This window comes from Podarcis cretensis (genome assembly GCF_951804945.1).
Source record: "Podarcis cretensis genome assembly, chromosome: 9".
NCBI lineage: Eukaryota > Metazoa > Chordata > Lepidosauria > Squamata > Lacertidae > Podarcis > Podarcis cretensis.
Genome location: NC_137178.1, coordinates 60,477,720 through 60,501,544, shown reverse-complemented (window position 1 = coordinate 60,501,544; position 23,825 = coordinate 60,477,720). Strand labels below are relative to the sequence as shown.

The following is a 23,825-nucleotide window of genomic DNA, read 5'->3' as shown; positions in this document are numbered from 1 at the left end:
GGACTTGACATCTTTCCGCATCGCCTGCAAAACAGCTGTTCCACCAGGCCTTTGGTCAGGGCGCAGCCTGACCCCCCTCTGGCAATCTACACAGAATTTTGCTTATTGGTTGCCATAAATTTGATTTTAATTAATTTTTATAATGAAATGTTTTTAGAATCGTTGGATTATTTTGATTGTTGTTAGCCGCCCTGAGCCCAGCTTCGGCTGGGGAGGGCGGGATATAAATAAAATTTATTATTATTATTTTGCGTCCTCTATTTCAGAGGCTTCTACTCTGCAGCCTCTTATAGTTGTTTTAACTGCGAGTCTTTTAGTTCTTACGCTCTTACAGTTGTTTTAACTGCTTGTTTTTAGTTCTTATCTGGTTTAAATATCAGTTTTTATCCATCTATTATCCGTGTTTAATCTTGTATTTTATTCAGATGTTTTATCCTATGCTTGTTTCTTTGTCCTTATTTGCTCCAACATTTATCAGTTAAAAAAAAAATCCTAACTGCTATTTTATTTATATGTTCTTTTTTTATACTGGTCTGTGACCATAATAAAGTTTATTCATTCATCAGTTGAACCATTTGCAATGGAACAAAGCTGACAAATACCCAGGCCAAGCCAAATTACAGATTTCTGTGCTTGGCGTGTATAGCCAAATCTCATTTACAGCCCAGGAGTTTAATTGGTCATGTGGACATTGACTTGGGAAAGGAGGGGGGATTCATTCAATTGCTGACAATAATTCCACATGAAAATCTTCCTTGTATTTGGTCCCCAGACCCAGAGTTTTTGAAAACAAACATCGCAAGACTTGACAACAGATTCTTTAAATTCTACCGCTCCCAGGATGAAGGACACAATGAGGTCCCTTTCCCTAATGCCCCTAAAAGGTATTTGCAAGATCCCTCAAATAAAAATATTTTTCAGCTGCAACTCACAGGAACACACTTCTGGCACCTCTCAGGTGGGTGCCATTGCCATTATAGGATAACAAGGGAGGAATTTGTGAATTCCGGCGCCTCTTTCTAGAAAAATAGCAATGGTTACTCTAGATATCTTTTTCAGCCAACAGTATCAGAGGCACAATTTGGATTCCATAAAACTATAAACACTATTAACTATGTCCTTTGCAATTTAATTAAAACTACACAAAGACTCTCCAATAATATTTCAGCTTTCATAAATCTGATTTCAGCCTTCAACTCAGTAAATGTAAATAGCAAAGCTTGTCACACAGGCAGGAGCCCATATAAATCTTGATCTAAGATACTATGATTATAGAACTCAATCAAAATCTTGCCTACGTAAGATTGAGTTTAACAGGATATATTCTGCCCCCTCTAATTTGTTAATGTAGTACCAAATACTAGTAGTAAGTCGAGGATTTAGTTATTGCATTGCTATTTGTCCGTCTGTCCTAAAAATTCTTATTTTATGCCACTCTAATGGATGCCCAATTTTAAGTCATGGTGATTAATCTATTAGTTTACAAATAAGTTTGTCTTATCAAATTACTTTTCCCAGTGACAGCAGAGAAAGGCAAACAATACCCCCAAAAAACCTTTTCTTTTAACTGTACTTTGCTTTGACGGTTTGCTTTCAGCTGCTATGCACACAGCTCACTGTAGGAAAGCAGCATGCAAATAAATTCAATTAACATTGAAAGATCTTCATTTATTGGCCTACCAGCAAAAAAATAATTAGGTACTGCATTTTCACCCCTTTCCCTAAAGCAACCTAGATTCTTTTCAAGATCCTGTCATGCAGCCCCCTGAACTTTAAAATGCTGTTTCCTTCAGCTCAAGTTTGAGTATTCTATTTATTTTTGAGTCTATATTGCAAGCTGCTTGCATCATTAGGAAAAACCCCAAGCATTCACAGAATTTTTTGCAGCAAGGGCACTGTGTGTGTGTGCGCACACATAAGGCAATACAACTAAATACATAACTAGCTGCAGAGAACAAGTCTACAGCATATTTCCAGCATTTTATGATTGCATCAGTGTTGAAGCCAAAGTAGCTATGCCTTTCAGTAGTTTAAGTTCAAAGTCTGCCCTTCTCCCAATAAACTATGCCAAACTACTACTGGACTAACCTAACACCCCCACATACACCAAGCAAACTAGGGATTAGGTAACTTTGCAGGGTTGGCGTAATATAGTCCACTCTCCAAGCTAGTTCCCCACCTACCCTTGTAAATACATGTAAAACAATCAAATTTTATCTGCATTGGCAGAGTATTCTTCCCTCGTTTAACAAACAATGGGGGGGGTAGGAAGGTTTAATTTTTTCCCCCTAGCACTGCCTCAGGTTGCAGTTATCTTTTCTCCCTGCACTGTTTGAAAGCTCGTCTAAAAAGCCTCCCCCCTTTCTCAAAGCAGCGTTTGAAACGCTCCTCTCCCTGCCCCTTCCCCCTCTAAACACGCCGAAGCTCAAACTCCGCGCCCCAAACGCGAGTAACACGACCAGCTTCTGCTGGCAGTTATTTATAGCCGAACTTGCGCACGCGCGCTGCCTTCTCCGAGGCCCTCGGGAAGAGGGCCGCGCCCCTTTCCCATAACCGCGGAACTTGCCGAAGCAGCAGCGAGGAAAGGGCCGAAAGGGGCGGGGCTCGCGCCGGGCGCCGGAAGTCCGCCCTCTTCCATAGGCCGGGTAGTGAGTCGCTGCTGCTGCTGCTGCTGCTGCTGCTGTTGTTTTGTTTTGCTCGCCTTGGCCGCTGCTGCTTCTCCGCTGCATCTTCCAGGAAGGAGGAGGGAGGATGAGGCTGGTGATCCTTGACAACTACGACCTGGCCAGCGAGTGGGCTGCGAAGTATATCTGCAACCGCATCATCCAGTACAAACCGAGCCCGAGCAGGTATTTCACTCTGGGCTTGCCAACAGGTAAATGAAGGCAATTGCTTGGCATTTATTGATTAAAAATTGCTATGGGTTTTTGTGTGTTTTTTGCCTCTCTCACACATCAGGGGCTCTCCCAGATGTCACCAGAGATATAACAGGGTGCCCTGAGTGAGGAGGACAAAATTGGACGCACGCACCCAACTTTGAGTTGCCACCTGTATAAATATAGATATTATTATTACTATTTTATTTTGTGGCTCCTTGGCTCAGCGCCCTGTGCAGGGGAACAGCCCTAAATCCAGCGCTCCTGGCACAGTGTCAGAGAATGAAAACCAATACTGTACAAGCGATTAAAGTTTTAAGAAAAGCAGATTCCAGCTAAACGACAGGAATAATTTTCTGGCAGCAAGTGTTGTTGGACAGCGGAACGTGCTGCCTCCGGAAGTGGTGGACTCTTCTTCCTTGGAGGTTTTTAAGCAGAGGTCGGATGCTCATCTGTCATGGATGCTATGGTTTCCTCTTGCAGAGGTTGGGCTCATAGCTGTCAACTTTTCCCTTTTCTTAAGAGAAATGTCCCTTTAAAAAAGGGAAAAGTTGACAGCTATGCTTGGGCTAGATGACCTTCGGGACGCCTTCCAACTCTACAAGTGGACACCGAACTTGACCCTGCGCTGTGCAGGAAGCCACTGTTTATCCTTCAACTGCCTGTGTATTGTTGTGGGATAATTTCCTTCTGGCCAGGCTTGTGAGTTCCTCCCTCATCCTGCTATCTATTCTCAACCATGTGACATTCACTTCCCCTATTTGTTTAACGCAGTTAAAGTGGGTTCACAGATACACACATATCCCAGAAAGCCCAATAGTCTCAGGAGGGGCTGTAAAGGAAAGAACATAGGATGTTTTTCTTTTCCAACTTCTCCAAACCACTCCCCTCCCCAGGATCCAGATGCATTTTTCCAAAGGAAAATGGCAGGTTCACATAAACACGTGTACTGCAAAATGCCTGCTCTCATAGTAGCCTAATGGAAATGGCTTCTGGAGTTTCTTTACACATTCATGCGGCAAGAAAGTAGCACATTTTAAAAGTTTCAACAAGGTCCTGACCAGGTTTACTCGGAACCAGCTACCGCACGGTTCAGTGGGGCTTGCTTCTGTGTAAGGGTTACTTCATACGTTGATTTCTTTCTCTTCCTGCTCTCCAGAGCGAGTCTGTTATAGAAAGAAGGGTGAAGGGGGAGCTAGTGACTGCCAAAAAAGATGGCTAGAAGCCTTGAACTTCGTGTAGTGACAATGGGTCCCTGGCTTTTGAAGGCGGGAGTAAGAATGGTAGGAGCACCTTCAAGCGACTGCTGACTCTGGGCTTCTAGAGAAAGGTTTCTTTTCTGGATGCATTACATGCAGAGGAGCAAGTTCTATCTCTGGCGTCTCCAGAGCAAGTCAGCTTTGAGAATCACCTGTGCCTAGGTGTTTTTTGTGGGGAGCAGGTGGTCTGCAATCCTGTATGTGTACTGACTAGCTTCTTTAAAAATGTGCATAGAATAAAGGTGAAGGGACCCCTGACCATTAGGTCCAGTCATGGCTGACTCTGGGGTTGCGGCGCTCATCTCGCTTTATTGGCCGAGGGAGCCGGCGTGCAACTTCCGGGTCATGTGGCCAGCATGACTAAGCCGCTTCTGGTGAACCAGAGCAGCGCACGGAAACGACGTTTACCTTCCCGCCGGAGCGGTACCTATTTATCTACTTTTGAACTGCATAGAATAAAAACCTAATAAAAGCCCTTCTGCGTCAGATCAGGGGCATGTCTAGTCTGGCAGCCTGCTTACCAACCAGAGATGTCTTTCAGAAACCCGAGTCATGTGGCCTCTGATCTTGGAGGTAGTGTATCTCTATAATAACCAGTAGACAGCTGTTATTGTAAAAGTAGCCGTGATTACTTTTAAAGCAATCATTGATTTGGGATAGTATCTTCCAACTGCTCCTGTTTTATCAAGGACGATCCTTAAATTACTCTTTTCTCTTTTGCCTTTGTGTAGGTATGTGTGATACCATTTTTTAAAAAAATCAGATGTATTTCAAAAAGCATTGAGGTCCAGTTACTCACACACTGTATTTCAAAACAAACAAACAAAAATCCTTCCAATAGCACCTTAGAGACCAACTAAGTTTGTTATTGGTATGAGCTTTCATGTGCATGCACACTTCTTCCGCTATTGCATGACAGTCCTACACCTAGCTTGGCAGCTTGTCCAGTCCTGTGGCCAGCAAGTTGCTGCAACAAGTATTTATCTTCCTGCTTCTCTGGGTTACTGCTGTAGGTTGACGGTTCGAATACCTGCAACGGGGTGAGCTCCCATTGCTCTGTCCCAGTTCCTGCCAACCTAGCAGTTCAAAAGCACGCCAGTGCAAGTAGATAAAAAGTTACTGCTGTGGCAGGAAGGTAAATGGCATTTCTGTGCACTCTGGTTTCCATCATGGTGTTCCAGAAGTGGTTTAGACATGCTGGCCACATGACCTGGAAAGCTGTCTATGGAAAAACACTGGCTCCCTTGGCCTGAAAGCAAGATGAGCGCCACAACCTTATAGTCGCCTTTGACTGAACTTAACCGTCCAGGGTTTTTTTACGTTTTTTACCTTACTAGTAATAAAAGGTGGATGTTAAGAGAGAAAGACACATAGTGTAAGAATAAAGTAAACACATGTCCTATTTCCATTTGTGAAATATGGGAAGGTATAAATTGAGGTTTTGCCACACGTATACTTGGAGTTTGGATTTGATATCCCACTTTATCACTACCCAAAGGAGTCTCAAAGCAGCTAACATTCTCCTTTCCCTTCCTCCCCCACAACAAACACTCCGTGAGGTGAGTGGGGCTGAGAGACTTCAAAGAAGTGTGACTGGCCCAAGGTCACACAGCAGATGCATGTGGAGGAGCAGAGAGACGCGAACCCGGTTCCCCAGATTACGAGTCCACCACTCTTAACCACTACACCACACTGGCTCTTCAAACCTAGATTTAGAGATCAACTGGATTTGTGATTATTTTGCAATTTGTGACTACAGTGAAGGTATTTTTTTTTCCAGAGTGCATGAAATAATGAGAAGTTGCTTCTTGCAGGAAGTACGCCTCTGGGGTGTTACAAAAAACTGATAGAATATCACAAAAGAGGAGACCTTTCTTTCAAGTATGTGAAGACGTTCAATATGGATGAATATGTGGGTAGGTTTGTCTTCAATGTTTTTTGCAAAATAGGGTGGGACTGGGTGGTTTACATGTATGCCATGTAAACCTAGAAAAATTGTTTGCAGTCCAGTAATTGGATAACTAATGTAAATTAGCACTTGTGTTGAATCTTTTCTTCCAGGGCTTCCCAGAAGTCACCCAGAAAGCTACCATTCTTACATGTGGAACAATTTTTTCAAGCATATTGATATAGATCCAAATAACGCTCATATTCTCGATGGAAATGCTGCCGATCTAAAGGCAGAGTGTGACGCGTTTGAAAAAAAGATAGAGGAAGCTGGCGGAATAGATTTATTTGTTGGAGGTAAAAAATATATATATTATTCAACAGTGGTGGCAAAAAAAGGAGTTTTTCAGTGAGTGCTCAAATCAGTAATGCATAATTACCAAACAAAATTTAGTGTGCAGGTCTACTCTGAATAATCCCATTGAGTTCAATAAGATTTACTCTCAGGCAAGTGGGGGGAGATTGCAACCTAATAAAAGTATCTGGATAGAACAAAAATAGTTGGGATGATTTATTAAACATTGTGGGAGTAGCCTGTAAGCTTAATAAACACCATCTGTTTATGTTACATATGCGCTCAGTTCTGTGCTGCAGAGTTGTTCAACTTGCAGTTTGGAGCGCATCTTATGAACTAAACTACCAAGATAAAGATGTGCTTAGTGTTGTTCTGATGCTCTCAAAAGCAAACTATCAACTATAGCTTAGAATGAATGCCTCCAATCTACTGCTGCATAAAGTTATTTAATATTACCAGACATTCCCATCTACATTGTATTCCTTGTGTGTGCCCTTTCAAGGCATTGGTCCAGATGGTCACATAGCTTTCAATGAACCAGGCTCAAGTTTGGTATCAAGAACGAGATTGAAGACGCTAGCAATGGACACCATTCTGGCAAATGCAAAATACTTTGATGGAGATTTGGCTAAAGTTCCTACAATGGCGTTAACAGTTGGCGTGGGAACCGTGATGGATGCTAGAGAAGTAAGATTATTTTTCTTTCTCTTCTGGATATTTTTGTAGTGTGTTGCTTTTAGACAAGAAGTGTATCTGTGAAGCATAGCAAGTCCAATTCATTGCAAACAATGGAATTGCAAAATGAATCATTGCTACAAACATTCTGTGCTAGTAATGCATGCTTATTTATTTTATGAGGTGTAACTGATGATGTTGGTAAACAATATTTTCCTCCCAAGTTGGACAAGGTGCTAGAGGTGTAATTTTATTCCCAATCTGTTAGTATCCTTCTTACTGTTAATTAACATCCTGATTGAACTGAATAAAATAAAACTCTCTAGATTTGGCTTCCTTTTGAGCCGATAATGCATGTAATCTCAGTAAAATAGATGCTGCTGTTTCACACTTGTCCCGCTAGCTAGGGATGATGGGAGTTGTAGTCCAACAACATCTGGAGACCCAAGTTTGAGAAACACTGTGATTGTAGAGGACAAAACATTTTTCTCTCTCCAATTACAGTGCATCATTTAGGTGGACTACTTTATTTGAATGGGGACACACTTCTCCATCTCAATCCCGTCGAGTTTATGTCCTCTACTGCCCGTACAAGGTCGGCCTTGGCAGTGTCTTCTTATAGAAGCATAAAACAGTGTCAGTAGGAAATGTGTGCTTAATATCTGCCATCTTCTTTCTTCTTCTTCTTTGGCGATCACTCGTAGCCGAGTAAGATTGTCTTCCATAAACACGGATTTTAACAATGAGTCTGTAAATGACTGTGGAGGCCAATTCTGTACCCACACATCCTTCCACAGTGGGGCCATTGGTTCCCGGGCAGGAGTTGATCACGGTGTGGATTTTCCAAGCGTGCCTACCTCTTAGCACGTTTCTCCCTTGCATCCTGAGTTCGAGTGTCTTCAAAGCTCATGACACCTTTGATAAAGGCTGTTGTCCAATTGGAGCACTCGCAGGCCAGTGTTTCCCAATTGTTGGTGTTTATACTACTTTTTTTTAGATTTGCCTTGAGACAGCCTTTAAACCTCTTTTGTTGACCACCAGCATTACACTTTCCATTTTAGAGTAGAGTAGTTGCTTTGGAAGACGATCATCAGGCATCCGCACATGACCAGTCCAACGAAGTTAATGTTGTTATCTGCCGTAACAACAACTGTCTGCAGATCTCCCTTAGCATAATGATGGTGCTTTTTTCTTCCAGGTGATGATTCTAATCACTGGCGCGCACAAAGCTTTTGCCTTGTACAAGGCAATTGAGGAGGGGGTCAATCACATGTGGACAGTTTCTGCTTTTCAGCAACATCCTCACACTATCTTTGTATGTGATGAAGACGCCACCTTAGAACTAAGAGTTAAAACGGTCAAGTATTTTAAAGGTGAGCTGCATTTGTACACGAGGCTTCTGCCAGAGTAGTCTCCCCTGTTCCCAAGTTATTTTAAGGAATAATGGTTTACTTTTTTTTTACACACACACACACACACACAAACACAGAACAATTTATTCCTTGATGGGGTGTTTAGAGTTACAATGGGCTAGTGCATCTGGCTGTTAGCCAGGTTGGTAGTTTGAGCTCACCCTTCCAGCTTTACAATTTCATGATTCTTGAACCTTGAAGTGCAAATTTGCCTGTTAGTACTGCAGAATTTCCTTGGTATTGTCTTTACTGCTATTATTCCCTTCCCTGACAATTGGCCCTGGTGACTAGCAATAAATAGGAGCTGGATTCCACAGCCTGTTGATAGAGAGGATAAGAAAAGACAGAACGAGTTTATCTACACTGAAGTGTTGCTAACGTCGATTCTCTTTTCTCAAGGTTTAATGCATGTGCACAACAAACTCGTGGACCCACTTTACAGTATGAAAGAGCAAAACTGAGGGAGAAATCAAAGTTGGACTCATCTGGCTGACCCTGGCAGTGGTTTTAGGTAGCAGATGAATGTACTGCTATGCAATATGCTGGAATACTGGCTAAAATGGAGAATCTAAAGTACTGTGGGGTTTTGTCTTTGTTCGAAAGGTCCAAATGTGCAAACATACATTCCTCTTAGCACTGTTACAAGCACTGTTCTCTGCTTTCTTGTCCAGATCTTTTTTGCCTGTTACACGCTACCTGTATGCTACTGGAAGCCAATGGAAGAGTAGTCCAGACTTTAAAGGTAGCTCTAGACAAGCTGTTTGCAGGAGGAGAGCTCTGTGTAAATTCAAGTATATATAAAAGTTCTTTTTGTCACGGGCTGTGTAATTTTAACCTACAAACTGGTAATTGAGCACTTTACTTTGAGAGACTTGCACATAACTGTCAGACCTAAACCTCAGCAGCTGCGTGCCTTAAAATCTACACCTGGGAATCCGCATGGGGCACAGAAATAAGGTAAAAGACTTTTCATCCCTAAACTGCTGGTCATGTTTTGTTGAATTCTGAAGGTGAAGCCAGTATTGGCCTTTTGGAGCAAAAACAGCAAGGAAATTATTTGGCACCTTGAATATGAACTTGGACAGTCATGGGGTGTCTTTGTCTTTCTGCTATAACACTCAGTTTCATTAAATGAAGCTACATTTTTGAGGGTTAGCTGCCCTTCCTGCAAGGCGGAAGAAAACTGAATTATACACATCTCGAAGTATTACCTCCTTGTTGTTAACTTTCTATAAAAATGCCACACTCTTGTAATTCTAGCTTAAGTAAAGCTTCACATAGCTATTATGCTGTCTAAAATTCAATTGATGCACAACCACTGATGCACACACAGGTCCTTTTGAACCTGGGAGAGGGAGGAACAGGCTTATGCACGCTCTGCTAATGCGCACAGGGGCCAGGAATGGAATCCCTGTGCAAAATGGTCGCTGCCTATACTGTACATAATGCACTTCACCAAGGACCTCTGTGGTGCAATGGATCAGTGTGTCTGGCTGTTAACCAGAAGGTTGGAGGTTCGAGACCACTCAAGGATGGCTGTGGGCAGGATTGTTGCATTGCAATGGGGGTTGGACGAGATGACCCTTGGGGTCCCGTCCAATTCTACAATCGGAGCATGTCAGGAATGCACGTGGAATAAAAGGTGGCGTGCGACGTTATGGCGGCCGATAAGTTGCAGGATCATAAAAAAATTGATTACCAGCCAGGATGCTTTATGTTTTAGAGTTGCAGGCTTTCTAGCCACTCGTCATTTATAAACGTTCTTGAAATCAGAACACTTGTCAAAAGTGTACATTTACATTCATGACATTTCAGAGTCTTGAGCCGTATGTACACACAGGATATATCGGATTCCAGACAGGGCATCCACATTGTAAACACTAGTCTTGTCAAACATTTACTTAAAATCTGTAATTGTGGACTTCCAACTACTTGTCAGTCTGTCTCTTTAGAACACTTATGAAGGCATCCTTTGGCACTTCCACGTTTCCGATTTTCCTCAACTTCTTCTTTCCCTCAGCTTGCTGCTTTAATAGCTTCATTTTCCGTGTAATATCTCCTCCGTACTGTTTAAAGGGAAACAAACAGGTTATTTTCTCTGTGTTTTATACTATGAATATCTATAATACTGGCTGGCATACTCTGGTCAAAATGTTTCTACTGTTTTTCAAGTACCCAAGGCAACTAAAAAGACAGATAAATGTAAAACTGCTACCCTGAAAACTGGGTAGTAATAAGTGGCATAACTCTTATAATAACCAGATCTCTTAACTTCACACACTGTGGAACTTCCACCAAAAGCAAACTTGTCGTTTTTACTGAATGTGCATGTATCAATATGAACCTAAAACATAACAGAAAAAGCAGGAGTATATAGCTTAGCACCAGTACCTACAATAGAGGAAGCAAAAAACCGGGGGGTAGGGGCATTATTCTACAATCACCAGACATTACCAAAGAAAAGAATGACACTTACACATTTTGCCAGGACGTTTTTCCTATAAGCTTTCACTCTGGAAGAAATAAGTTTCAGTGCTTAAACCAAAGTGCATTTTCACAAGATGCCCTGCAGAAATGTTACATGATGTCACCTAGCGCTATATCACAAAAGGCAACTCAGTAATCGGCATGTGACTTCAAATGGCAAATGCCCGTTTGCACTGATCAGCTACAAGTACTCAATTTGAATGAAATCTTATTTTCTAGTTCATTTTAACCACTGGGTGTCAACCTTACTCCATGGCTACGAGAAGGAAAACTGGAGAGAATTCTAATACTCAGTCTACTATGCGCTTCCTAATTACAAAGCGGTATGACAGAGAAATATAATTATATTTCCTTTTGTGAGACCATTCCTTTAATTCGGAATGGGAAGTTATTTGGTTACTGCCTCAACTATGCCCCGTATTCTGCATTCTATGTGGGACTACCCTTTCAGACAGTTCAGAAACTTCTGGTGATCCAGATTGCAATTGCAGACTAATACCAGCCACCTAAGGCACAAGATATACCTCTTTAAGAAAGTCAAAATTTTGGTTAGTCTCCAGGCTAAAGGCAAAGTGCTGATCTTTAAAGTTATGAAACAGCCTGGATCCAGGGGGCCTTTGTGAACAGCTCTCGTTCCAGTATCCTTGTATGTTGAGATTTTCACGCAGAGCCTTTGTCTAGATGCTTTCTCTGAAATAAAGCTGGCATCCGCTAGAACGAATGGAGACTAATCTGAAATGCTCTTGAAGTGGGTAGCCTAAATGAAAGACCACACTGATTTTAACTTTAGTTGTAACCTTTTAAGAGACTAGAACAGGCATAGGCAAACTCAGCCCTCCAGATGTTTTGGGACTACAACTCCCATCACCCCTAGCTAACAGGACCAGTGGTCAGGGATGATGGGAATTGCAGTCTCAAAACATCTGGAGGGCTGAGTTTGCCTATGCCTGGACTAGAATGTCATCTTCTCAAGCAAATATTGGAAACAACTTTAATAGTTACAAGTGATAAAAGGGGGAGGGGAGGGACTTTTATTCGGTTTGCAATACTAGCACTTATCTAACAAATGACTTTTTTAGAACAAAGCAAAACATGAAACAACTCACGTTTCTCTCGCAATTACTTTTTTCCCAACAGCTGCCTGAATAGCTATCTCAAATAGCTGTCTTGGGATAACATCTTTTAAACGTTCACACAAAGCTTTCCCAACAGTGTATGCTTTGTCCCTTAAAAAAAAAAAAAAGGAAAAGACCGGGATGTCAAAGTCTAAAACAAGGTTTACAATTAGATTTTCCCATTTAACTATATAAAGGGGAGAAGGATTAATGTTCCACAATGAAATGGAATCGTTGAAATGAAGAACTTGTGTTGTACTGGAACAGCACCAACCTGTACAATGAAACTGAAAATTCAAACAGGTAGTTTTGGGCATGTAACCAAAAGCAGGAAATTGCACTTCAGGCACAATCCTATGGTACCTGAAAGGGGTCAGAAGATACTGTGGGCCTTCCAGTGGCATTTTCTATTATTCCTCTGCTGTCAGTGGGGTTGAGGGTTGGCTCAGATCCACAAGCCTTCCCATTACTTCCAACATGGACCTGATAAGTGAGCCCCTCCCAATGTAATCAGTGGGATTTTAGAAAAAGAAAAGAAGTTGCTACAAGGAAAAAAGTGAGCCTGCTTTCTGCCCTAAAAGGTAAAGGACCCCTGACAGTTAAGTCCAGTCACGAACGACTCTGGGGTTGCAGCGCTCATCTCGCTTTACTGGCCGAGGGAGCCGACGTTTGTCCGCAGACAGTTTTTCCTAGTCATGTGGCCAGCATGACTAAGCTGCTTCTGGCGAAACCAGAGCAGCACACAGAAACACAGTTTACCTTCCCGCTGGAGTGGTACCTATTTATCTACTTGCACTTTTTGGCATGCTTTTGAATTGCTAGGTTGGCAGGAGCTGGGACCGAGCAATGGGAGCTCACCCCGTCGCGGGGATTTGAACCGCCAATCTTCTGATCGGCAAGCCCAAGAGGCTCAGTGGTTTAGACCGCAGCACCACCCGCATCCCACTTTCTGCCCTAGTGAGTGTAAATGCAGTAGAGTTTAGGGATTGGCAATTCTTCTACCACAGACTTTCCCAGCCACACCATCTCTTAAAGATACCCTCTGCAGTCTAGGGCTGCATTTTTAGTTTACTTACTTATGAACAATAGTTATGAGCTCTTCTACAGGGTTCCCATTTAAAAGAACATCCATTTTGATAAGATCTGCAGGCTGGTATCCTGCATCTTCATAGTCAAAACTGAAGAGGGGAGGAAAAACATTAAATTCATCACTCAAAATGGGTTCTGCTTTTTAAAGACAGTGTTTTTAATATAATACTTGCATTAATTCTTCAAATAAAGATACAGGTTTGTTGTCCCTCAGTAAAAAAAAAAAAAAGAAGTCCCCATTGCAAATAACAATAAATACATGACCTATTCTTAATCACATATAGATATAGATCTGTTCCCAGTTTAGTATATTAAATTCACCCTGCTATATAGACACTGATCCAATAAGCCATTGCTCTTCCATTTCTATACAGTCAAACCTTGGTTGTGGAATGTACTCTGTTCCAGAAGACCGTTTGACTTCCGAAACGATCGACAACCGAGGTGTAGCTTCTGATTGGCTGCAGGAGCTTCCTGCACTCAAGCGGAAGCCGCACCGGATGTTTGGCTTCTGAAAAATGATTGAAAACCGGAGCATTTACTTCTGGGATTTCAGTGTTTGGGAGCTGAAACGTTCGGAAACGGAGGCGTTCGGAAACCGAGGTTTGACTACTTCAAATAATCTTCTCGGGAGGGTTTTTCCCCTTTCAAAATATTCTTCCAGTGTTTACTAGCGTTTGCTAGAGGACTTAAAATAGTGGAGAAAGGAAATAACCTGCTTATGTCCCACAAGGCCTTAAAGACAGCCTTCCCCACCTATTTGTCCTCAAACATGTCGCAGGGAAACCTGAGGAATAGACTGCATACACATGTACTTGCAAAGAAGTCCCACAGAACTCAATGGGCCTTACTTCAGAGCAGACATGTAGAGAATGGTGCTTCAAGATGCATATACTTGCACATTCTGCCCCACAACAGAGGCAAAACCATTGTATTCCTCAAGTGGCTGGGGCAACCCAGTCAGATGAGTGGGGTAAAATTATTATTATTATTATTATTATTATTATTATTATTATTATTTCATGCACTTTGGAGAGACTCCACCTCTTCTGCAAAACCTTGAAATTCAGTGGGGACTGGGTACAACTGGAATTCTGAAAACTCAACAAATAATGAATGTCCCACTTTATTTTATTTTATTTTTAAAAAAATACATTACTGTACCTGGCATATCCAGATGAGAGGGATTTCAGAGCATCGTAGAAGTCAACGACAATTTCATTCAGTGGAAAGAAATATTTCATCATGACTCTGTGGTCATCAATGTATATCAGGTCCTTCTGAATAGCCCTTCGAGTCTGGCAAGCAACACAGTAGTTTTGACAGTCAACTAGAATTTCTTATGCTATAAATCTTCAGTAAATATTCCATTCTAAAACATGATGGGTGAATTTTAAACTGTAGGACCAATATTACCGGGACCAGGCAAATTAACATAGCTAAGCAATAAAAGCTCCAGTGTTTCTTTATGGAATAGATATTTATTTTCTCATTTTGTTTGCACATTCTTCTGTGGGTCTTTCTCCCGACTACTCACTTTTCTTGTTGCTAAGGTACCAACAGTGTCATGAAAATACAGTGGTACCTTGGTTTAAGAACGGCTTAGTTTATGAACAACTTGGATTGAGAACGCTGCAAACCCGAAAGTAGGTGTTTTGGTTTGTGAACTTTGCCTTGGAATAAGAACATGTTTCGCTTCCTGTTGAGTGTTTCCATTTGTAAATTGAGTCCCTCGTTGCGATGGGAAAGCACACCTTGGTCTAAGAACACTTTGGTTTAAGAACAGACTTCTGGAACAGATTAAGTTCATAAACCAAGGTACCACTGTAATGGAAAGCTATTTTGTTTGATCTCCTGTCTGCTGGGTGAGAAATGGCTTCAGGAGATCAAGTTGTGCGGAGTAAAATAAATTGTAATTTAAGATGGCAAGTTAGGACAAAGTCCCATCTTTTTTTGCTGTGCTGAGCCTCGATAATCTGGAGAACTGGCTGACTATCATCAAATATTTTGAAGGCTCTTAGTACAAAGAAAGGGAAATGAAACATCCTATCCACTGAGGATAAGACTAGAAATAGATTATAGTACTAATATAAATCTAAGTATGAACCTTAGAAGGGATGCGGGTGGCGCTGTGGGTTAAACCACAGAGCCTAGGACTTCCCGATCAGAAGGTCGGCGGTTCAAATGCCTGTGATGGGGTGAGCTCCCGTTGCTCGGTCCCTGCTCCTGCCAACCTAGCAGTTCGAAAGCACGTCAAAGTGCAAGTAGATAAATAGGTACCGCTCCGGCGGGAAGGTAAACGGTGTTTCTGTGCACTGCTCTGGTTCGCCAGAAGTGGCTTAGTCATGCTGGCCACGTGACCCGGAAGCTGTACACCAGCTCCCTCGGCCAATAAAGCGAGATGAGCGCCGCAACCCCAGAGTCGGTCACGACTGGACCTAATGGTCAGGGGTCCCTTTACCTTTTATGAACCTTAGGAGAAACTGCACTTAATCTAAGAAGTTCAGCACTGCATCAAGAAGCCTAGGGTAGTGGTGGCATCTTCTTTCTTGGTGATCAAACAAGCATTTGTAAAGGATGTTTTGTTTGAGAGAAGTCATTGGACAAGACAACCAACTGAGTGTCTCCATGCTATAAAACTCAGCCATAAGGGTTTTCATATATATATCTATCATGTTGCTGCATAAGCCTAAATATATTTATCAACCAATTCCATATTTTAAATCCACATTTGTTCATTTAATTAGTTAACCAGTTAAATGAATAACTTTGGTATGTATAACTTCCTCTCAACCAATTTATACATATACATGGATTTTATTTGAAGAGACAGAGTACTTCAGTGGCTTAGAGTCTGAGCGATGAGAGCCAGGAAGTTGTCAGCAGAAACTTCATCTCTGTCACAAACTGAATATATAGCCTTAGGCCAGCCACTGTTATTTCAGCTCGGTTTCCAATCTGTAAGGAAGCTGCCTACTGCCTCACGGTTGTAATAAGGATTACTGGGATAAAACAGGCTAACAGCTCTGAACAACTTCACATGGCAAGTTAATCCATGTGAACGTGTTTGCCCAAATCAAACATGTTCCTGGCTTTCCAAACTCTCTTGTGAGGAACCTGCGTTTTCTGAAAAGCTTGCCTGCCACCACGGATGTTCTCTGCATTGCGGGTTGAGCATGATCTAGGGCAAACGCTCAGTTCACACCAGGGATAAGGAGGCTCAAGATACTTGACTGAGGCTCTGATGTTAACAAAGAATATCCCCCAGAATCCTCTGCAATAGGTGAGTGTCAGGGAACTGCCATCAGAGCAGGTGGTGGAAGGGCTCAAGGAGGTTAGGAGAGACTTAACAGCAGAGGAAGGAACCAGCAGGGGGAGAGAAGGAGCTCCGAGGGAAAGGGAGTCGGAAGAATGGCTCTGGAACACTTCCAGCGAAAACAGTGAGGAGGTTTCAGGACCTCCTATAGGGACACCCACACCTCGCCGGAAACTGTCACGCCGAGAGTCCAGAAGACGCGTTTCCGTTAAGGAGCTTTTATGTTGGAAGAGATTCCGCAAACGCCCACTGTCGGATTCTGCCAGCGACTGAGGGAGCCATGCTTAAGGGCTCCGCTAAAGACAGAGTTTTGCTAAGCTGAGCAAACCCTGAGGGACTAAGCTTTTACGCACAAGCAGCTCATCATCCCATCACAGTGAGGTTCTTCAGCAGACAAGTGGCTCTCTAAGAGCATGACCGGCCCATTAAAATTAATTTTTGGCTTGTTAAAATTAAAACTGCCTCATTTCATCTCAACCCTGAAGGCGGAAAGGAGACTCAAGCTTTAAAAAAAATTCACTAACCTGGCATAGACTTATTATTTTTCCAATATATTCATCAGGTGCTATGATAGTGCCCAAAACTGTAGGCTCCAAGTATTCCGCCACTACTGACTTGTCTGGAAACTTGTCAGGATTTATTATGGTGATAACCTCTTTCCCATGTTCCTACAAAAGGTAAAAAAAGTCAGCATGGCCCCTCCCCGATTTCAAAAAGCCAAATCAAAACCATACCATTACCTTTATCAATTTTGCTGAGGAAAGAACGGCTTTATAGGGTACGGTGGGTGCTGTCAAAATGACAGATGCGTTGTACTCTTGTTCCAAACGCTGATTAAAAACTTCCATATGCAAAAGGCCAAGAAAGCCCAACCTGTAAATGCAACGTTTACACGGTACTCAATCTTCCCTGTCAATCACAAAGTGCTAAAAAATGTGTTCCCCACCCAAAAAAGCACCAACTAAGCATGTTAAACTTCCTGGCCAAAAGAAATCAAGAAAAATGTTTGTGCTTTGTGGCGCTGATGATTGAATAGACCAAGTCTCACCTCCATCCGGCTCCCAAGGCAAGGCTGCTATCACGATGAACAGAAACACTGGAGTCATTAAGAGTCAGTTTTTCTACAGCACTTTTCAGGTTGTTATATTCCGACTGGTCTACTGGGTACATTCCTGTCAATACAACACAGAACTTGGCTGGTAAAGGCAGTTGATCCTCATATATTTCATCCAGCATTTTCTCTAGAACCACTTAAGACGCTTCTCTGTAAGAAACAGGTGCCAGCCCACAAATAATATACCAGATTCTTAAATTATCAGTCTTCAGTCTTGTTTCACATAAGGGCTGAATTCAGTGGTTGACTGAGCAGTAGGCAGCTTGAATAACTTATCCTTCTCTTCTGGGAGGAGGGGAAGAGAAAGATCAATTGCATGAACATAAGGAAGTCTCAGAAACATTCTCCTCCTGGAAGTTTTCCATTAGAGTAAACTGACTCTGCACTCTACGTGGGGCTACCTTTGAAGGTGATTCGGAAACTGCAACGAATCCAGAATACAGCAGCTAGGCTGGTGACTCGGAGCGGCTGCCAGGACCATATAACAGCAGTCCTAAAAGAACTACATTGGCTCCCAGTATGTTTCTGAGCACAAAAAAGTGTTGGTGCTGTAACAGGGGTACAATTTATACAGGAATCCGTGGCATTCCTGTTACAGTTAACGACGATTCCTAAATGCACCTAAGCACTCTACCGGTATAAGTAAACATGAAAGTACTTCCTGTCATTGAATGTGTGTGCCTCACCTGCAAAGACCATGGGTTTTGCCGACTTAAACCCGGGCAATGGCTCCACTGGTTGGTTATGCAAATGGATTGTGTCTCCTATTTGGGCCTCTTTGACATCTTTCATTCCAGCAATGAGATAGCCAACCTGGCCGGCATATCTAAACGAAACCAGCATCGTGCGGAAATATTTATCACATTAGATATTTCAAGCCTTTTTTCTTGGCAAGAAGAAGCTGTTTGGGGATTTAATCGCACATTATCAAATGCCTACAATTATGTCAAATCCTCTTCCCCATATTTGTGTGCTGCAATCTTTACAAAACTTGCTGCACAGCCTTGGCAAATGGACAGGAAGCAGAGCATTTTACTCTTGCCTGAAATGTTAATGTAACAACAACAACAACAACAACAATAATAATAATAATAATAATAATTTATTTGCACCCCGCCCATATGGCTGGGTTTGCTTCCAACAAAGATTAAAAATACATTAGTCAGTCAACAGTGCTTTGTCCTGGGGCAGAGGCACCATGAAACAGCTCCTATATGCCATCATGGGACACAAGTGGCGTTGTGGTCTAAACCACTGAGACTCTTGGGCTTGCTGATCAGAAGGTCGGTGGTTCGAATCCCCATGATGGGGTGAGCTCCCGTTGCTCTGTCCCAGCTCCTGCCAACCTAGCAGTTTGAAAGCATGCCAGTGCAAGTAGATACAAAGGTACCGCTGTGGCGGGAAGGTAAATGGCGTTTCCGTGCGCTCTGGCTTCCGTCACAGTGTTCCATTCCACCAGAAGTGGTTTAGTCATGCTGGCCACAAGACCCAGAAGGCTATCTATGGACAAACGCCGGCTCCCTCAGCGTGAAAGCGAGATGAGTGCCGCAACCCCATAGTCGGCTTTGACTGGACTTAACCACCCAGGGTTCCTTTACCTTTTTATATGCCATTAAGGGTTCCTTTACCTTTTATATGCCATTTTATATGCTGGGTGAGATCCCATGGACAGTAATACTAAAAGGAAAGGGAGTTCATGATGGCTGGGAGTTTGTTAAGAGGGAGATAGTAAAAGCACAACTTCAGGCAATACCAATGAGACGGAAACATGGAAGGTGCCTAAAGAAGCCAGGGTGGCTATCTAAAGAATTTTTAACTGAGTTAAGATTAAAAAAGGATGTGTACGAAAAATGGAAAAGGGGGGAAACCACCAAAGAGGAATTCAAACAAATAGCCAGCACGTGTAGACACAAAGTCAGAAAAGCTAAAGCACAGAATGAACTCAGGCTTGCTAGAGAGGTTAAAAGCAACAAAAAAGGCTTTTATGGGTATGTTCGTAGCAAAAGGAAGAACAAAGAAACAGTGGGGTCACTCAGAGGAGAAGATGGTGAAATGCAAACAGGGGACACAGAAAGGGCTGAACTCCTCAATGCCTTCTTTGCCTCAGTCTTCTCCGTTAAAGAAAACAATGCCCGACCTGAAGAAATTGGAGCAAATGATTCAGCAGAGGAAACACAGCCCAGAATAACTAAGGAGATAGTACAAGAATACTTGGCTAGTTTAGATGTATTCAAGTCTCCAGGGCCAGATGAACTGCATCCAAGAGTATTAAAAGAACTGGCAGATGTGATCTCAGAACCACTGGCAGTCATCTTTGAGAATTCCTGGAGAACAGGCGAAGTCCCGGCAGACTGGAGGAGGGCAAATGTTGTCCCTATTTTCAAAAAGGGGAAAAGAGAGGAGCCAAATAATTACCGCCCAGTCAGTCTGACATCAATACCAGGGAAGATTCTGGAGCAGATCATTAAGCAAACAGTTTGTGAGCACCTAGAAAGGAATACTGTGATCACCAATAGTCAGCATGGATTTCTGAAAAATAAGTAGTGTCAGACTAACCTGATCTCATTTTTTGACAGAATTACAAGCCTGGTAGATGAAGGGAACGCAGTGGATGTAGCCTACCTTGATTTCAGCAAGGCATTTGACAAGGTGCCCCATGATATTCTTGTAAAGAAGCTGGTAAAATGCGGTCTTGACTATGCTACCACTCAGTGGATTTGTAACTGGCTGACTGACCGAACCCAAAGGGTGCTCATCAATGGTTCCTCTTCATCCTGGAGAAGAGTGACTAGTGGGGTGCCATAGGGTTCTGTCTTGGGCCCGGTCTTATTCAACATCTTTATCAACGACTTGGATGATGGACTCAAGGGCATCCTGATCAAATTTGCAGATGACACCAAACTGGGAGGGGTGGCTAACACCCCAGAGGACAGGATCACACTTCAATATGACCTTGACAGATTAGAGAACTGGGCCAAAACAAACAAGATGAATTTTAACAGGGAGAAATGTAAAGTATTGCACTTGGGCAAAAAAAATGAGAGGCACAAATACAAGATGGGTGACACCTGGCTTGAGAGCAGTACATGTGAAAAGGATCTAGGAGTCTTGGTTGACCACAAACTTGACATGAGCCAACAGTGTGACGCGGCAGCTAAAAAAGCCAATGCAATTCTGGGCTGCATCAATAGGAGTATTGCATCTAGATCAAGGGAAGTAATAGTGCCACTGTATTCTGCTCTGGTCAGACCTCACCTGGAGTACTGTGTCCAGTTCTGGGCACCACAGTTCAAGAAGGACACTGACAAACTGGAACGTGTCCAGAGGAGGGCAACCAAAATGGTCAAAGGCCTGGAAACGATGCCTTATGAGGAACGGCTAAGGGAGCTGGGCATGTTTAGCCTGGAGAAGAGGAGGTTAAGGGGTGATATGATAGCCATGTTCAAATATATAAAAGGATGTCACATAGAGGAGGGAGAAAGGTTGTTTTCTGCTGCTCCAGAGAAGAGGACACGGAGCAATGGTTCCAAACTACAAGAAAAAAGATTCCACCTAAACATTAGGAAGAACTTCCTGACAGTAAGAGCTGTTTGACAGTGGAATTTGCTGCCAAGGAGTGTGGTGGAGTCTCCTTCTTTGGAGGTCTTTAAGCAGAGGCTTGACAACCATATGTCAGGAGTGCTCTGATGGTGTTTCCTGCTTGGCAGGGGGTTGGACTCGATGGCCCTTGTGGTCTCTTCCAACTCTATGATTCTATGATTCTATGATTAGCCACTTCCCCACGCTGAGCTAAGCAAGAAGATGCTTCCGCTCTGCGTTTTGCCAAAGGAAAGTGCAAAGCTGATGGGAAATCAGTCTTACCGCTACTGGCAGTAGGAATCCAGATCAGGGTTTCCCAAACCTGGGTCTCCAGCTGTTTTTGGATTACAACTCCCATCATCCCTAGCTGGTAGGACAGGGATGTTGGGAATTGCAGTCCCCAAAACAGCTGGAGACCCAAGTTTGGGAAACCCTGATACGGATATTGAGAAAGGCCAAACAAATAAGAGTTTCTGATTTATTTCAAACGCTTGCAACTTACAATTTGTGTGTTGGCTGCTCGTTGGGTTTCAGAATTCCCACTTCATTAACTTCATAAACCTTTTTCGTATGAGCTGATGCTATCCTTTGGCCTTTGCGAACCTCCCCACCCAACAGTGCAATATTGGCAATCACACCCCTGTAATGATCAAAGGTGGAGTCGAACACCAAAGCCTTCAATGGATCCTGTGTGCTGGCGCTGGGCCTGTTGTAAGAAATACATATATATCATGGCTACTGTGTAATACATACTGAGAGTTATTTTTCAGTACCAAATGTCTGTTTTCCAAGTGCTCGCATAAATACAGTTCCAGTTACTGTAGCAAATAGCAACACACACTGTACGCAGAAGATTGAAATGCCTTTGTTTCTGCTTTATCATCATGTTATATTTACCAGAGAAATCTACTGATCTGAATTCAATCAAGAATTCAATTCAGACTGAAATTCCCAGGTGTCAAAAAGGGTTATTTATGTATGCCACTCCTGTGGCCTGTGTTTCGTTAGCCCCAAAATGGAGAGCGAGTGAGGTCCCAACCAAAGAAGAATGGCAACTTAGGTTGACAGAATATGCACAACTTGCAGATTTAACATATATAATAAGAGAACAAGAAGAACATACGTTTAGAGAAGACTGGAAAATGTTTATTGAATATATGGGGGAGATTGTGTACACTTGAAAACGTGGGCAGCATTAAGATAAACACAACAGTGTAAATAAGTTTTGATGGATGCAATAATGGAATACTGAATGGTACAGTTTTTGTAAAATATGCAGGGATTTATGATATGGAAAATGAACCATGGAAAGAGAAGAATGGAAGTTATTGCTATCGTAAGGATGTAAAATGAAGATTTTAAATTGTAAAACATAAAATTTGAGAGCAAGCGAGCGAGCGAGAGAGAGATGTTAACTCACTAAATTAAGGAGATTATTTAAAAGACGCAAACATGTAACTGGCTCAAGCAGATGGCTCAGCGTAACAGCAAGACAGTCCATTTCTCAATAGTACAGTGGTACCTCCAGTTGCGGACGGGATCCATTCTGGAGCTCCAGTCGGATCCCGAGGTTTCCACAACTGGAGGGACCACATCTGCACTTGTGCACGCGGCAAAACCTGGAAAAATACTTCCGGGTTTGCCGCGTACGTATCCCGAAGGATACATAACCGGAAGTGAATGCAAGTAAAGGTACCACTGTATATAAGATGCCAGAAAAATAAACTTACGGAGGGATTCGTTCAATAACTTCCTGAAGTATTCTTTCGACATTTGTTCCCAGCTTAGCAGAAATCTAAAGCAAATTAAAAAGGGAAAGAGAGCTTAATTCGGCGCACACTAACTAGTAAGCTGTTGTCACCTCAATACATTATGCTTCATGCAGTTATATTTGAAAATGCTTTACTCTGAATAGTAAGCAAATACATTTCTTCAATGATTACAGGAGAAGGAAGCAAGGCACTTAATTCTGGGAGAAGTGCTGAGTTTCATTTATCTCAATGGAGCTTAATTCTAAGTAAACACTGTGCACTGTGAGGATATACTGTAATCATTTAATAAAAATAACCTGGTAAGGTTTCCATGTAGGAGAGTTTTATCAACAGCTACCACCCACATATTTATACACCAGAAAGGGTGTCTTACCCTAATACAGTCATCTTTGGGGATATCAAACACCGTTTCAATTTGATTTTCCACCCGCTCAGGGTCTGCATTCTTTAGATCAATCTGCAAAACAAAGTTATTGTCGGAACAATGCACCCAATGTAAGAGAAGTCAGAAGTAAATGTGCACTGCATTTACACTTGCACTTTCCTTATCTTTTCTAGCAACCTGGGAAGTTTTTGTGACTTAAGAAGAAGACTAGGGACCTGCAGTCAAGAAGATGGAGTTTGTTGAGAGCAGTTTATTCAAAATTGGAAACCTGGGGTTCGTTGTCACCCTATTTTATTTATAAAGCACATAAAATTACCGGGCACGGGACAAACCATTTTTAAAAAGACAAACCCTCTGCCTAACGCAAAGGGAAGGGCAAGGGAGGGGATGCATAAAGGGGGAAACCACAGAAAATGTACATCCAGAACCAATAACCAGCTGAAGTATTTGTAAAAGAAAATGCAGGGCAGAATAAGCAGGTTCAAAATGCTGTTTTTCTTTCGA

At 42.4% G+C, this 23,825-nt stretch overlaps 2 protein-coding genes across 5 annotated transcripts in view; one reads left to right on the top strand and one right to left on the bottom strand.

Annotated features, from left to right (window-relative positions):
* The first annotated feature begins 2,640 nt into the window (after positions 1-2,640).
* On the top strand, positions 2,641-9,751 carry GNPDA2 (glucosamine-6-phosphate deaminase 2). The gene is made up of 6 exons (XM_079989849.1): positions 2,641-2,875; positions 5,950-6,051; positions 6,197-6,379; positions 6,880-7,064; positions 8,251-8,425; positions 8,864-9,751. The coding sequence occupies exons 1-6, from the start codon at positions 2,752-2,754 to the stop codon at positions 8,923-8,925; spliced, it is 831 nt and encodes a 276-aa protein (XP_079845975.1). The 5' UTR covers positions 2,641-2,751; the 3' UTR covers positions 8,926-9,751.
* Positions 9,752-10,185: 434 nt separating this feature from the next.
* GUF1 (GTP binding elongation factor GUF1) overlaps positions 10,186-23,825 on the bottom strand; it is a 28,109-nt gene continuing 14,469 nt past the window's right edge. For 3 of the 4 annotated variants that reach the window (XM_079989704.1, XM_079989706.1, XM_079989705.1), the window contains 12 exons: positions 23,310-23,393; positions 22,895-22,959; positions 21,667-21,870; positions 18,272-18,411; positions 17,520-17,643; positions 17,212-17,344; positions 16,996-17,139; positions 14,320-14,453; positions 13,143-13,244; positions 12,058-12,177; positions 10,941-10,977; positions 10,186-10,530 (listed from right to left, as the gene is read on the bottom strand). In XM_079989704.1, the coding sequence (XP_079845830.1) occupies positions 10,393-10,530; positions 10,941-10,977; positions 12,058-12,177; positions 13,143-13,244; positions 14,320-14,453; positions 16,996-17,139; positions 17,212-17,344; positions 17,520-17,643; positions 18,272-18,411; positions 21,667-21,870; positions 22,895-22,959; positions 23,310-23,393 (1,425 nt within the window). In that variant the 3' untranslated portion in view covers positions 10,186-10,392. Of the gene's footprint in view, positions 10,531-10,940; positions 11,031-12,057; positions 12,178-13,142; positions 13,245-14,319; positions 14,454-16,995; positions 17,140-17,211; positions 17,345-17,519; positions 17,644-18,271; positions 18,412-21,666; positions 21,871-22,894; positions 22,960-23,309; positions 23,394-23,825 lie in introns of all 4 variants that reach the window. The other variant, XR_013842135.1, reaches the window with a different exon arrangement.

Excerpts from the sequence above, each read along its gene's own strand:
- GNPDA2 (XM_079989849.1), top strand. The coding sequence starts at position 2,752 with ATGAGGCTGGTGATCCTTGACAACTACGACCTGGCCAGCGAGTGGGCT. Across the intron at positions 6,380-6,879 it reads AATAGATTTATTTGTTGGAG|GCATTGGTCCAGATGGTCAC; the intron begins GTAAAAAATATA and ends TGCCCTTTCAAG. Across the intron at positions 7,065-8,250 it reads CCGTGATGGATGCTAGAGAA|GTGATGATTCTAATCACTGG; the intron begins GTAAGATTATTT and ends TTTTTCTTCCAG.